The sequence below is a fragment of the Sturnira hondurensis genome, unplaced genomic scaffold, assembly GCF_014824575.4.
Source record: "Sturnira hondurensis isolate 20B ecotype Veracruz unplaced genomic scaffold, ASM1482457v3 Scaffold0019216, whole genome shotgun sequence".
In the NCBI taxonomy this organism is placed as follows: Eukaryota; Metazoa; Chordata; class Mammalia; order Chiroptera; family Phyllostomidae; genus Sturnira; species Sturnira hondurensis.
Window position 1 is genome coordinate 2,213,084 of NW_028091847.1, and position 16,224 is coordinate 2,229,307.

Consider the following 16,224-nt stretch of genomic DNA (forward strand, 5'->3'; position numbering starts at 1 on the left):
TTGCCATCTTTCACAGAAAAATGGAGGTCTCCTTTTTATAATCAGCTTTATGCTCTAAAGTTTTAAACACAACTCCAGTACTGACAGGTCTTAACTTCTGATTTTTGTAAGTGTATCAAAAGCAACCTGGACCTGTGTCTGCTGGATGGAGGGAGGGAATGGTGGGGTAGAGCGGAGGCGGCAGAGGGAAGGCTGTTTTTAGTGGAAGTTGACTTGTGAGGTCACCAGAGATCAGCCTGCAAGGTTATATTGTTTTTGGCTGTGCTGGTGTTTTATTTTTAATTTTTAAAAATATTTTTAAAGATTTTAATTTATTTTTTAGGGAGATGGGAAGAGAGGGAAAGAAACATCAATGTGTGAGAGATACATTGATTGGTTGCCTCTCACATGTCCCCGCACAGGGACCTGGCTTACAACCCAGGCATGTGCCCTGACTGGGAATCGAACCAGTGACTCTTTGGTTCTCAGGCAGGTGCTCAATCCACTGAGCCAAACCAGCCAGGGGTATGCTAGTGTTTTAAAAAAATTAGTTGTCAATGCTTTGGTATTGGGAGATTTTACATAACAACTGTGTTTCTGGATTCATTTGAAAAATGAGATCAAGCAATGTCAGGCTCTCATTTCTGCTTGACAACAATGTGCCAAAGCTAAGAAGAGCAGTTAAGCTCTTTGGTGGAGCAATATTCTCTCTAGATCATTACAGCCTCACCAACCACCTGTTGTCTTGTTCCTGACCGGCTCCCTTCACTCATGTTACCTGCCTGGCCTCCATCAGCATTGCGTTGGCTTTGGCTGTTAGGATTAATTTTCTTGTGTGATTCTTCAAGAGTGTTAAGAAGTAATTTCAAAATACTGTTTCATGCCTAGGTGTTCATGCCTCTCATCTGGCTTAGAGTGTGCAAAATTTGGTTCATAGAGGAAATCAGACATGGTATGGTTAAGTGGGCCAAAATAATCAGTGGTTTACCTGGTTTTACTCTAGAATTGTTTCTGTTAGGGAAGACTCCAGAGAGGGCGATCAGTGGCCTAGAGAACAGCCGGAGAGCAATTGCTTACACGAAGAAGCTTAACGGACTGAGTCGCTGGGATGCAGCAAGGAAGGTCTAAACCAAATCCTGTTTCTACTGTAATCATGTCACCTCCTGTCAGCCTCAGTTTCATCCTCTCTGAAATAGGGAGGAGAAAACCAACCTTTCGTGGTGTGGGGGTGGGGGGATTATGTGTTTGGAGATCATGTGTATATAGTGCCTTCCCTGTCCTGAGCAATGAATAAATTGAAGCAGAAATAATGGCAGTAATAGTAGTTGTCACTGCTATCCCGGCTCCCCTGAGGTTGCCCGGGTTGCTTCACCCGGAATGGAATCTTGTGGACTTAAATTGTCTGGGGTGACAAAAGCCACCCCAGTTCCCATGAGCCCTCTCTGCTCAGTCTCAGGTACCAGTAAGGACCGTCCCTCTGCTCTCCTCAGTGTGATCCTTCATCATCTGAGAATCCCTGTCCCTCTGGGACGTTCTTTTTCTTTTTAAGATGACTTTGGATCAGCATATCTCAAAGTTTTCCCCACAGAACACTAGTTCTACAGGATGTTAAATGCTGTTTCTAAAAAATTATTTTTGTTTTAAAAATTATTTTTGTTCAAGTTCAAATAAGTCTGAGAAATACGAAATTAAACAAGGCTTAATAGGTTTTATTATTGCAGAATTTCTCAGAGTATTTAGTTAAAATTTGCTCATGTGACTTGAATATCATGTACACAATATTCCAAACTTGGTGGACTTTGAAAATTTCTGCTTCTCAGAATATCTTGCAGGACTAATACTCCATGGATTACTTTGGGAAATACTGCTTTAGGTAAACAGAATAAATCCATAAGATAAAAGTTGAAAAAAGTGTCTTAAACTTACTAAATATAGAATATAGAACGCAAGCTGCATATATATAAATAAACCAAATATTTTTTTTAAAAGTAAATAGTGGCCTGACAGGTATGGCTCAGGTGGTTGGATGTCATCCTGCAAATCCAAAGGTTGCCTGTTCGTTCCTGGTCAGGGCACATGACTGGGTTGCGGGTTTGGTCCCTGGTTGACGCATGAACAAGAACCAACCAATCCACGTTTCTCTCACACATCAATGTTCCTCTCCTCTTTCTCTTTTCCTTCCCCTCTCCCTAAAAACAAACATAAATAAATAAGACCTTTAAATAAATAAATAGACAGATAGATAGATAGATAGATAAACGTTTTAAAACCTGAAATTTTATTAGAACTGTAAGAACCTGTTAGCAAATAGAAAGTAAAATATGCAAGGGAGGGAGGAGGGTTTGGCTGGGTTGGTGGGGAGGGGTGGGGGTAAAAGCAGACAACTGTAATTGAACAATAAAATATTTTTTAATCTACTTGAAAAAGAAAGTAAAATATGAATTATAAGCTGTCCTGAATCCCTGAGGAATATAAACTTGGTCTGAATCTAGGGGTGATATTTTTTCTTTTCTTTTTCCTTAGAACAGTGGCCAGCTCAAGCCACATACCATTATCCACCGAGATCTAACTTCAGGATAAGAGTTTAAAAAGGTGATTTCACTCATACGTGGAATCCAATGAACAAACTGAACTAACAAGCAAGACGGAGACAGGCTCATAGATGGAGAGCAGATGACAGCCAGTGGGTTGGGGGACGTCAGTGGGTGGAGGGGTTGAGCAAAAAGGAAAAAGGACTCATGGACATGGACACCAGTGTGGTGATTGCTGGAAGAAGGTAGGTAGGGGACTAAAAGGTAATGTAAAAACAACACAGTAAAGATTAAACAATAAAAAATAAAAAAGATGCTTTGGTATTGTTACTTCTCAAATATTCTCAGACAGTAACATTTTAGTAGCTAAAAAGTAATAGTAATGTTTCTCATTGGTGGTCTTACAATGAATACAAATGACTTCATCCTAGGACTCAACAAATGAACTATTTTGAATGAAAAATAAATGCAGCCTGCATAGATTTTAAATTTTTCTGAACTGACGTTCATGCCAAAAAGGTTATCACCGATGTGGCCCAAAGTTGTTTATCTCTTCTTCTGATAAGAAGACACTTGGGAAATGCCTGGACCTGTTTTGGTGAGAAGGCCCCATCCTGGCTGGACTGCTGGCCCTGCCTTCTCCCAGCGGAGCCGTATGCCTCCCCATTGTGGGCTTATGGGTGTCCAGCTCACACTTCTCAATAATGTGGGGGAGAACCCCCCACGCACACTTGACCATTAGAGATGTCAGACACACTGTATCATCTCATTCAGTTGAGTAAATAATCCTTCATTATCATTCTGGGAGCATTAAAATCCCAAGGCATGTCTGCAGGCTCTGAGGTTTGTTGGGTTTGTTCTGGGTGGAGGGAACAGCCGGCAAAGGCATGGAAGGCACGGTGTTGTCAGGACCTCAGATGTGAGCAGCAGAGTGGCAGGAAACGAAGCTGTGGTGTCACGTGGGGCCAGATCCTGGAAGGCCTTGTCCACCAGACGATGTTTGGTTTAATGTCCAGTGTCTCCCAAACCTGCATAAGCTTCAGACCTACTTGAAGGGGAATAATTCTCCTAAACCCTTGATGCTTACTTAAATTATTTATGAGATTACTTAGATATGTACTTTCATGAAACCATGTAAAAAGTTCTTATGCTTATAGCTCTTACACCACTATAAAATTAAACTCAGTGTACAAAATACATGCATACAAGACTACAGAAGCAACACAACACGAATTCAGTGTGGTGTATAATATTATTTTGCTAAAATTAGATAATTGTTCTAAATTATTTCCCTCTTTTTAACAAGGAACTAATTTTTAAACACCTATCTGTTATGTTTGGGGCCAGTTTGATAGTGCCTCTGAATATAAGCACTTCAAAATCATTTTAAAGCAATTCTTTATTTCATTCTAACTATTACCCTACTGCTAGTGAGCTTGGGAAGTTACTACTACAATGATGGGAAGTGTGTGATAGATCCCTTCATGAAGCGAACGTGTGATGTGCCCTGGGACGTGACTGTGCCACAGTGTGCTGTGCGCACGAACTTACTCACTGCAGTTCTCTGTCAAAAGTGCGGTGAAACCTTTGTGTGCGTAACGTGCTGCCGCGTCATTGGCTTTCATCCGGCCCTGTTTACACCTTGAATCCTCTTTTCTAATTTGCCTCAGATCATTGAAGAGGTGCCTTATTCTGTCACACTGTCTTGTTTCCATGATGTCAAATAAAAGATTCAGTCAATTAACTATTTTTTAAAAGCCTCATTTCATGAAAATGACTTTCATGGTGAAATTGATCTGCAAAACAGAAATTCGGCCTGTATAACTGGCAGAAGAATTTGACGTGAGCACCACAGCGGACAGGGGCGCTTGTCACCACTGGACATTGTCTGCTGACAGGCTAGGCAGAGGAGGGTGTCAGGAGGCTTACTGGGAGGGTGGCAGCCCTCTCAGGTCAGTGCATGTGCCACCGTCCATCCAGCTCTGCCGCCATGTGTTTCCCTTGACACCTCTCTGTCCCGTACTGCCACATCTAATCCGTCAACGAGGTCTGTGATTTTACCTCCTAAATCGCTCTCGAGTCCACTCATGTCTCGTCCTCTTTCCCACCACCACCCTAGCCCAAGCCGTCACCCTCTTCCCTGGACAACAATCACTTCCAGCTAGACTCTTCTCTTCTGTTCTGGCTGCTTCTAATTCTGTCTCAAGTCCTCTGGCTGCAGCGCCGTTTTCAGAATGCACATTCGATTTCTTAGCCCTAACCTACTCACCCTTTAAAACCTTGCAGTGGTTGCCTTTCGCTCTTACTCTCAAGACCTGTAGCACAGTCCACAGGCCTTCAGAAATGTATCCTTCCTTCTCCCACCACCTGGTCTCTGTCATGCCCTCTGCCTAGAGCATTCTGTCCGCTGCCACCTCCACCATCTTCCCCTCGCTGACTCCTACTGTCCTTCATATACCTTCCTTTTCTAGCACTCAATGCAAGTACAGTTTAAACTTGAATTAATGGTTACCTGGGAGGCTAAGCCCTGTGAAGGCAGGAGATGCATCTCTTTTATCTCCACTGCATTTCCATCAAATATCGAATGAATGAGTATATTCAGTATATTAAAACATACTTATTTTAAAATACAAGTAAGTCTGTATTGCTATAGATTCTCCAGCCCCTTGCCTGAGTGTTGGTGAATATCACCCCCCAAACACTTCACAGCAGAAACACATTTCAAAGAAGGATGCTTTGCAATCAATATTATGTAAATGAGTATAAGGGTGTCAGACTCACGTTCACCAGGGGTCACATCAGACTCGCCGTCACCTTCAAAGGGCTGAGTGTAATTTTAGGACTGTATAAATGTAATTCTTCCTTAACTAGGGGCAAGGAGCTTGGTGCTGCTGCCGGGTAGAAACAAGGTGGAGGCAGGCTTCGGCCTCGGGCCTTGTGTTCGCCGCCTGTGGCCTAGGCTATCCTTAGACCGACCACAAGTGTGCCGTAGCGCATTGGAGGCTGGCACTGGGGCCGCACGGTGCTCATCCATTCCTCTTTTTTTAAACCTATGATTAATACATTTGATATATTTCAGGGAGGTTTTAGAAGTGTTTGTTTTGTTTTATATGAGGGTATCAGATATGCAGCTTCTGCGGGCTGCGGGGTTTCAGGCACGGTGAGAAGTGCTCGTGTGCCGTAGTGAGGTGGCTTGAGGGGTGCTGGGCGTTTTCCTTATCCAGTCAGATGGCCAGAGACATGTCAGCGATTCTTATCAGTAGCAACTCTTTGTGTGTGTTAAACTGCACACGTCTCCAACAACAGGAGAAATGTTTGTTTCTACGATATGAAAATCTTTTAATTATGAAATACTTAAAGGCTACCAAAAATACAGCAAAAGATATTAGGAGTACCCATGTACCCACCTCCTAGCTTTGCTAAATTTTGACGTTTATAAGTCCTTTTCAAAAGAGATAAAACATCACAGACACAGGCAAAGCCCCTCGAGTGTCACTCCCTGGAGTTGTGCTCCTCCCTTCGGCAGCAGAGATAGTTTCACTTTGAAATGGTCTATCACACACAGTTCACGTGCATATCTTTACGTAACATCATGTTTTTACATGTTTGCAAAGTTAATACAAATGGAGTCATACAATTGGAGTCTTTTCGTAATTCATTCTTACGCAACATTGTTTTTGAGATTTACACATATTGATACATAGTAGCCCTTGTTTTTAAACTGCTATATAATGCCCCATTGTACAAATACCATAACTTGTTATCTGTTCTCTTATTAGTGGAATTTAGATTCTTTCCACTATTACACACCATGCACAATGAATGTATCTCTCTGTTCAGACGTGTGGAAGACGCCTCAGGGTCGCCTTTTCTCAGCTAATGGCATTAGCCCCTAATGTCCTAAGGTACTCATCGTGTGTAGTAAATTCACTTCTCCCCTCCACATCTAGAATGATACTAGCTCTGTGTTATCCTTGGGAGAATTAAGAAAATAGTCACTTAAATCATTCTGTATAGGGCTTAATTCACTTGCAGAAACCCCTGCTGAGGAAGGGTAGTCTGGAGCACACCTGCCGAAGTGGAATTGCTGGGTTCAAGGACAGGTGTAAAAAAACTATTAGCTTTCCCCCACATTTCTTCTTTTCTTCTTCCACTGTTACAAAGTTGTAGATGGCTCATTGCTGCTCTGCTAAACATTGCATTTCCCAGTTTTCCTCTCAATCACATGTGACCATGTGACTGAACTGTCCCCAACAGAATGTGATTAGAAATTAGAGCTTCTTGGCTCGTGCCTGAAGACCAGCTCATACCTCCTTCACATTCTTTTGTGGAGTCTCTGGGCCACACTGGAAGAAGAGTTGTCCTGGGACATATATTAAATACACAAACACTAATGAAAACTGATGAGCAAAAAAAGGTTTCACGTAAATTTACTTGAAAAAGTAGATTTTGTTTGCGCCACCTTCATACCCATCCTGGGCTGCACGCGGCTGCCGGGCTGCAGGTCAGACACTCCTGGAACAACTGCGGGAGCCAAATGTTGACCCTGACCGATCCGGGTCTATGGAACCTGTCGCCCTGGGTCTCTGAAGAACTGTGAGAAGCAGAACTGTACTGCTGATCTGATAGACTCACCTAGAAATAAACTTCTTGACTTCAAGCTGCTTAATTTTTCTTTTTTAAATCCTTACCACTTAGGTATCTTGACTTGGAATTGAACCCTCAGCCTTTTGGTAACAGGTTGGTACCAAAAGGTACCCTGAGGTTGGTACCCTCAGCCTTTTGGTAATGACACTCCAACCAACTGAGCCAGCCAGGGCAAGCCACAGATCCCTCAAGGGATCTGCTTGAGGCCTAACAACACAGCCCATTTCCAAAGTTCCATTAATTGAACTCTACCAGCAATATGTGAAATAACTCGTGTTCTGCCTCTGCAGATCCTTGCAAAACCTGGTGTTGTCAGATTTTCATGTTTCCCCATAACATAAAATGGGCACGAAAAGGCATCTCATTGCTATTTTAATTTCCATTTCCCTGATTTTTAGTGAGATTGGGTGTCTTTTCAGACATACTCCAGTAGCTTCTCTGGTTTCTTTTCTGTGAACTGTTTGTCCACATCATTTGCCTATTTTCTTATTGGGTTATTGAGTTATAGAAATTATTTGTCTGTTTTATATTTAAACATTTGTCCATTATAATTTGTGCTTTATATAGTGTCTTGTACAAAAGGTTAAATTTTAATATAGTAAAATGTCACCAATTTTTCCTTTCTTGTTTTTATATCTTGTTTAAGAAGTTTTCTACTCTCAAGTTCACAAAGATATTTCGCCTTTTCTTCTAATTGTCTCAAAGTTTTCACTTTCAACCCTGACCAGTGTGGCTCAGTTGGTTGGGCGTCATCCCACAAAGAGAAAGGGTGCTCGTTTGATTTCCGGTCAGGGCATATTTCTAGGATGCAGGTTCCAGGTCGGGAGGAGTAGGGAGGGCAACCGATCTATGTTTCTCTCTCACATCGATGTTTCTCTCCCTCTCTTTCCTCCTTCTTTTTCTCTCTCTTAAAAGTTTTTCCTTTCACAGTTAGGTCTTTGATTTACCTGAAATGGACTTTTCAAGTGGTATGTATAAAGCAGTAATCCCTGAGTTTTTAAAAAATGTATATAGATAAGCAATATCCCAGCACTATTTAAGGAATCTTCTTCCTTTCTCTACTGATTTGTAATTTTTTTCTGTTAAAGCTCAAGTTCACATACATGCATGAGTGTGTTTCTCAGCTCTCCGTTCTACCGCACTGGCTTATCAGTCCAGTCTTGTGCAAAAGCACTGTGCTAATTGCTTCTGCTTTACGACACACTAGTGTGGTCACACTATCTGGTTGTATAAAGGGGGCAAAGTCACTCTACCCTCTTTTACTTTTTAAATCTCTGAAATGGATAATCATAATACCTACACAGAGTGTTGTCATGGAGATTAAAAGAAACAAGAATTGTATGTAAGCATCAGGTATTGAGTAGTTAGACACCCAACAGAGTAGTTATATTATGATCATGTTGAAGGCACCGATGAAACACACACACAGAAAGATAAAGGGAACCTCAGTTTCATTTGTAAAGAGATAGGGATGAGTTAGCACACTGTTTCTAAGAGGCTTGCCACTCTAGAAACCGTGATCATAGCATTTCTATCTAGAAACCAGGCAGCACACACCACGCCTTGGGCAGTGGGATAAAAGTAAGAAAGGTGATATCAGAATGCAGGGTGGCTTCCAGAACAACCAGTCATAACAGATAAGACTGGGAACTGACTGGCGACAAGGACATAGAAGCTACGGTGACCTTCACGGTGTTTCTGGTGCATAAACGGCCGCACTCTGTCACCATCTCCCGGCCTACCAACACTGGGCTGCCCTACCACACGGGGCTACTGTCAGCCCCCCGGCCACCCTCGGGGGTGCGCGCTTTCACAGGAGGTTGCAGACACGACCGCGAAGTACTGGGAAGGATGGTGCAGAGGTAGGAACGCTGTGGAGGGGAGCAGCCAGCACCTCCCCCGGCGCTGCTACGGTGCTTCTGGGAAATAGAGTCTTTTGCCGCGAGTTCAGCCTCGGGCTCCTGGAAGGAGGACTACAATTCCCTTCAGTCTTGGGCAGTCTTTGTGCAGCACGCCTGCGCAGTCTGGCGGCCAATGCCGCTATAAAGGCTTGTTTTGCTACGGAGCTGATGCTCGCGAGCGTGGTCGAGTGGCCGGCGCGGTGGTCCCGGTCCTGGGGCGCAGGTAGGTAGCAGGTGCCACCGCATCCCGTCCTTCCCCTCGGTTGTCACTTGGGTCACCCCCGTGTATTTGCCCTGGAGGCGGCCGGCTGTGATCGGGACTCGAGCAGTTCGGGGGAAGCCAGAGACCTGAAAAAAAGGCCTGGCCTTCGTCTTGTCTCCCGCCGACCCCTCCTTGGGATGAGATCCCTGAGGGCTCGTGGTGCGGTACAGGCCTGGGAAGGCAGGTAGGGTGGGATGAGTGGTCAAGGGTGCTGGCTACATTCCCGGCTGCGGCCACCAGGGGGTGCTGTGCCCGCGGCCCGTGGGTGTGGGTCGCTATCGCTTGTCAGGCCCCAACTGGCTGTGGGAACGCCCTAGGGTCCGAGGCATCGCAGACGAAGTTGCATTGAGAGAAGCTCCCATCCTTAGGGCTGTGGGGAGGGCGGCATGGGACACTCCAGCTCAAGCCGCACACCGGAGACTGAGCTGCCAGGGACTTGAGTAGCCATCCTTTTGGGTTTTTTTTTTTTTTTGCAAAAGGGTAAATGGAGGTTTGTAACTTAAGCACGCACAGCAAACCCTGGGCAGAGCCCAGAATGGAATCCAGATTTCTTGACTGTCATCATCGCCCTTTCCACTTCCACCACACAGAGCTGCATGATGCTCTGTATTTATTACACAAGGGTCATTTGGTTTCTGCACAGACGTGGGGAGGTAGGAGGCACAGGAATGACTGACAAAGTTTCAGGTTTTGAAGGTGGAGATGGGTAGGGAGATGTGAAGGTTGTGCCAGGGTCTCCAGCATGAGTAAGTGAGAGGTGCAAAGGCTTGGAAATACAAGGGGATTGGAGGAGGGGGATTAATGGGAATCCTCCTTTCAGCCTCCAGTCGGGTCCTCTTGTGCAGCTTCAGGGCTTGGATCCAGATTCCTGAGATGTTGGAAATCCAAGTTATTGAGGCAGTTTGGAAACACCAATCTGGCTAATTAAAGTTCTTAGTCCTGTGGAACTGCCCTCGCCCCGTGCAGCTTCATCTGCTTCATTGTACCCTTGTATCACTGGAAGGAGAGTCTTGATTTTATTTAAAAAAAAAAAAAAGGCAGCTCTGGTAATTTTTAGTCTGGCACTTCTTTGGGGTCCTCCCACTTTGGTGGTTCTGCTGGTGCCATCCCACAGCTCTGGCTCCAACTTGAACAAAAATCCCTTTCTTCTCCTCACTTAATAACTAAAGCAAGTTAGCATTTTAAAGAGACTTTAAAACAACTTCAAGGGAGAATGGAAGAAAAGAAGTAAATACCAATAGTATTTAAAAATAGTTTACCCCATGGCTTCTTGGTCTTTTTGGCTGTAGTATGTTCTTATCAGTTTAAAAATAGCTTAGCCTAGTGATTCTTCCTTACCGGCTTTGTTCAAATTGGGGCCTTGTTTCTTTCCCAGACCTGTCCGGCTTCCTAGCCCGAGGCTGGCCTCCATGTGGAATGCCCTGTCTTACATCCCCGATACACAGCTGGTGGAATCACCTGTGTGTTCAAGGCCAGGAGATAGTAACTGTGTGCTCCCTCAGCCCTGCCCTTTTCCCCCAGGAAATGAAAGAAGCAAGGGTATGCGAGGTGTTGGGAAACTGCTCCCCACATCCTTCACATGTAGGATAACGTGAGATAAAGTGCTGGAAAGAAACCGTGGTTATCATGAGTTCCTAGACAGTCGAGGTGACCTCCATGTTCCTCACGAGATGGCATTTGATATTATAAATGAGTTCTTTGGGCCTCCCCCCTTTTAGATTCCCTCCCCTCCTCCTGCTTCTTCTCAAAGAAGGGCTAATCTTTTCGATTAGCTAGGCTTGGGAACCTTTGGAGATGAAGGTTGGACTTCTGTGACCCCTGTAACAAGAATAATTAATTACTCTTCTCTGCAGCTGCATGCAGACATGGGGAGCACTGGCAGGTGCCAGGTCTGTTTACAGTTTAGGCTTGTGGAGGTCTCCATGATGTGATTGTGTTCTCGGTTGTCAGCTGGTGTTCTTTAGGGTGGAACTTGTCATTGGACAAGGTGGCTGTATTGGTTTGTTTGAAAAGAAGTAACTTAGCAGTATCAACTCAGGTATGCGAGTCAGACCTCTGAAAGGTAAGAAGAAGTCAAGCTTTCTTTGTGCTGGAAACATATCTGTGGAGGAGATTTGGTCCTTTTTATTTAGAGAATTAGTACGTTTTTCCTTTTTTTTTTTTGATGCCTTACAACATGAATTGTAGCAGTCCGAATTTTGTCTGCAGAGTAGTGCTTTCAAATTAACCACGATTGCTAGCTAGGAATTTGTGGAATTCAAAAGGCAGCACGTCAATACTTCAATTTCTAGTGAGGCTGGTATGAGAGGATTTTCTCAGCTTGTATCTGGGAAGCTTTGAACCATCTTAGAGTGGGGGAAATGCTTCAGAGTGCTATGTATGTGCTTTATTTTTGAAGAAGTAACCAAAGTTGATATAGGATATTGATTAGAGTTGGCCAGGCAAACAGATGTAGAACAGAGTTTCAGGTCATACTAGGTTAGACTTTGTAGGACAGGGCGGGGAATTTGGTTTGGTGTTTGTTTTTTAATAACAGCTCAGTTGAGATGTAATTTATAAATCATAGAAATTCAGCCTTTTAAAGTATTTTGTTGGTATATTCACAGAATTGTGCAGCCATTACCGCTATCTAATTTTAGAACACTTTCCTATCCCAAGGGGAATGTGTTTTTAAAGTTAGGGTATAATACAGTTTTATGTGTTAGCTATGTAACTCCATGCTGCTTTAAAATAATATCAGCTAATTCATTCCCTAATTGTGAAAATGCAGAGATGGGATAGATCATTTGTAGAATAAGTGTTTTGTGAGTTTTCATTTAGTAAAATTTAGTAGGAGGAATGATACCCATTTTAAAATTGTGGAGTTTGATATTCTTAGAACAAACTTAAAATGTTTTCAGTAAGTTTTGTTTTTTAAAAGACCTATCCAAAGCCTCTATACATTGGGTTCGAACTTAGTTGGAGAGAGCAGGTCTCTACCAGTGGGTTTATTTTTGCTAATGTTTTTTTTGTTTTCCTTAGCAGTAGGAGGAGATAATTCTTATTTCAAGTACACTAAATTTTTTTGGTACTTAAATTTTTAAATGTCTTTTATAGTTATAATGGCAGAAAATCTTAGTGCTTTTTCCATTTTTTCTATTTAAAAGTATATTTGCGTATTATTAAGCACAATTTAGGAAAGGTCTGTTCTTGATGAATTTTTAATTTCAGACATTCTTAAGTGAAACTAGGACTCTATGAGCCCTGGCACCTCCATTCAGAGAAGATGAAGGATATCGACATAGGGAAAGAGTACATCATCCCCAGTCCCGGTTACAGAAACGTGAGAGAGAGAACCAGCACTGCCCGGCAGGACAAAGACCACGAGGGCTCCAAGTACAAGAGGACGCGGCTGGTCAGTATGTCCTTTCCCAAGTCCCTTTCCTTATCTGCTTGTTGACTGGAACACATCATCTTTGTTCGTGTCACACATAGTTTAAAACAAGTTTCTTTTGACTTTAGGTAACTGTTAAGAATCTATCGCCCTGGCTGGTGTGGCTCAGTGAGTTGGGCGCCATTCTGCAAACGGAAAGGTCCCTGGTTCAATTCCTAGTCAAGGCATGTGACTGTGTTGGGGGCCAGGCCCCTGGTTGGGGGCATGGAGACAACTCATTGCTGTTTCTCACGTCAATGTTGCTCTTCGTGTCTTTCTCCCTCCTTTCCCCTTGCTCTAAAAATAAATAAAACCTTTAAAAAAAGAATTTATGGTCACTTATGAAAGAGGAGAGGTTGGCGGTCAGCCTTCCACCTGTTTCTCCCTTTGGCTTCTCTCTGCTACTTAGGCTCCTGTTCGGTGCCCTCGGAAAAGGCTTTGCTGAAGAGAAGAGAACGAGTGGGAGGGGAGGAGGAATGGAGCAGGGGGAATAGGAACCATCACACTTCATTCATGTGCTTAAAATTCCCCCCCTTTGTTTCCATTGCCCATGTTTAACATGACTCCTTTGGAGAGAGTCATTCAGATTTCAGATAGTACTTGAAACAGTTGTATATTGTTGTAGGGTAATCAGTGAGCTTCTCAAGTAAATCCATGTAATAATCTAGTTTCCTCCAAAGGAAACAACGAATATACATTTTAAACAGGAGGAAGTATCTTCTAAGAAAAGAAATTATTTCTTTTCATGCTTACAAAAGTAACTAATAAGGGGAAGTGGGGGGCGACTGGGTTTAGGAAGTCAGGTTTGTGTTCGTGCCTTTGTTATGTGAAAAACTTGGGAAAGATGTGGTTTTTGCTGCTGACACCAGAGTTTCGTCAGCCTAACTTTTGCTGCCCCTCCTTGGCTGTCTTACTAATTTAACGTTTTCCCACGAATGGCATATTGCATATAAGTGGGGGTCATACAGTGTGGACTCTTTTGAGATTGGCTTTTTCATTCAGCATTATTCCCTTGAGATCTATCTTATATGTTATGTGTATCAATATTTCTTCCCTTTTAATTGTGAGTGGTAGTCCATGTTGTAGGTAAACCGTAGTTTGTTTAACCATTCACCTAGTGAAGGACACGAGAGTTATTTCTAGTTTGTGGCTATTACAAGTAAAGGTGCTTTGAATATTTCTGTGTAAGATTTTGTGGATAAGCTCTGTTTCTCTGGACTGCCCAGAAACACAGTTGCTGGGTCATATAATAAGTACGTGTTTAGTTTCGTAAGAAACATCAGTACTCTTTTCACAGGAGCTGTGCGGTTTTATATTCCCACCCATAATGTAAGATGCATCCAGTTTCTCTGCATTCCTGCCAGTTTGGGTGTTACCGTTATCTTTATTTTTTAATTGAATTCATTTGGGTTATATTGGTCAACAAAATTCCATAGGTTTTGAGTGCACATTCTACAGTAGTCATCTGCACCCTGCTTTGCGTGCTCTCCATCCAAAGCCTTGTCTCCTGTCATCAGCATCTGTCCCGTTTACCCTCTTCCACCTGCCCTCCCCTGGAATCTTTATTTTAGCCATTCTGATAGGCATATCTGATAGCTCATTGTAGTCTTAATATGTGTAACCCAATGGCTAATGAGGTTGAGTCTTATTATTAAGCTAATAATAAGACTTAATATTATATTATCTTGGGAAGATTAGTTTTGAGGAACTTATGCTGGGGACTGGGCAGGAACCTGTGTAGGGGAGGAAAAAAACAGAGAGAGCTGTCGGGAGGCCCCTGTGCTAGCCCACAACGCAGGAGAAGCCACAGGTCTGTATCCATAATAGTGAGGTGGGAAGGGGAGGGGCACACTGAGGTGCCTAGCACTGGGGGTAATAATGAGTTTGCTTTTACGCATAGCGAATTTGAAGTGCATCCAGGTAAAGTGATGGATAGAGCACAGGCAAGGAGAACCAAAAAAAATTGAGGGTCATCAGTGTGTCCATGCAGATGAAGCCTTGGGAGTGAGCAGGTTTGCCCAAGGATGGTGTGTTGAGCAGAACAGGTGGAACCCAGGGGGCCAGTGTGTGGCCCTGTGAAGTCTCTAGGGACAGGGCCCCTCTCCAGTTGGTTAGAGGAGAACTGACATTAGGACCGGCAGTGGCAGCAGTAAGCTTTTCCTGTGCAGGTGGAAAAGAACTGGAAATAGAGTCACTCTTGTGCCTTTGGTCCCCAAAATTATGAAGTCAGGCATCAGACGGTTTCCTTCATATGACTGAGCTTCATCTGGAAGAAACAGGAAGGCTAATAAATAACACTTTCTTCAAGTTTCAGGAGGCTGACATGAATTTCATTTTTATTGTCATTGCATGTTTCTTAAACTTTTAAATTTGAATCCTGGCTCTTTTGTTTTGTTTTGTTTTTATCATATTCTTATACCCTCTGACCTTTTTTTTTACTTAAAATATTTCTTTCCATTAGTTTTTTTCTCTTTTTCTTTTTTGCTTAGCCGTGACCTAAGCAATAAAATTGTAGGCTTATGAAACCATTTTTTCTGCACATTAAAGTGAATTCGTAACTATCAAGTGTTTTTAAAAGTTTACATATCACATAGAATGTTCTTGCATTTAACATGTCAAAAACAAAAATTTCTTAGATTTATTGATCTTGAACTTGTCCTATATGTTAACAGTTTGCTGATAGAGGGAATCAGCAATGTGACAAAAAATTTCTAGTTCAGAGATGGTATAAAAATGGATAATATAAGTAGTAGAGAAGCAGAATGGCTATCTAAGCATATAGTTTTTTTAAAAGAATGTAAGCTGGTAACTGGGTAGAGAGGGTAGAGATTACAATTTCATGTCACATAATCATAACCATCATTTCTATAGTAGTTACAGAGAGGAAATCTGGGATCAAACATCCCAGTTGCCAAGTGTACCTACTATCCCTCAGAAATTAAACAAAACAAAACTACTGCAAGGAACAAAAGATAAGAATTCATCTGTGGCTCTTAATTGGAAAACAAGGTCATACTCACCACCATTAGCCTTTGAGAGGTCCAGAACTTGGAAGCAAAGCGCTGAGGAAAAACTTTTGATTTTAAATGGGCCAGTGATTTTTTTTAATCAATCTGTAAGCAAAGTTGCAGAGGGCAGACTCTGCCGACTCCTTAGTATTTGTGGCCACATCGTTCCTTTGAAATACCCTTTGAGGAAAATTGCTCTAATCAGTCACATCCTCAAATATATGTATCACACCTGCTTAGAAATAATGAAGGTAAAAATAATGCATTTTATACCAACCTTTGTTTATGACTATTTAGTTAATGCTGCGGCCACACGCAATTCCGTGCTTAGCAGACATCGTTTCATCCCGACGCGCTACGAGGGGTGCCCTCTGTGCGGCTAGTTCTTTGACCTAAGTAGTAGTGTTGGCTGGCCTTAGGCTGGCGTAATTTCAGCAGGCACGAAGATTTACATCTAGACCAGTCCTTCACACCGGCACTGGGG

At 42.8% G+C, this 16,224-nt stretch overlaps 1 protein-coding gene across 2 annotated transcripts in view; it reads left to right on the forward strand.

Moving 5' to 3' along the window:
* Positions 1 to 9,072: 9,072 nt before the first annotated feature.
* ABCC5 (ATP binding cassette subfamily C member 5) overlaps positions 9,073 to 16,224 on the forward strand; it is a 76,660-nt gene continuing 69,508 nt past the window's right edge. Inside the window, exons 1-2 of one of the 2 annotated variants that reach the window (XM_037027631.1) lie at positions 9,073 to 9,281; positions 12,531 to 12,714. In XM_037027631.1, coding sequence (XP_036883526.1) covers positions 12,586 to 12,714 — 129 coding nt within the window. In that variant the 5' untranslated portion in view covers positions 9,073 to 9,281; positions 12,531 to 12,585. The remainder of the gene's footprint in view (positions 9,282 to 12,530; positions 12,715 to 16,224) is intronic. The other variant, XM_037027632.1, reaches the window with a different exon arrangement.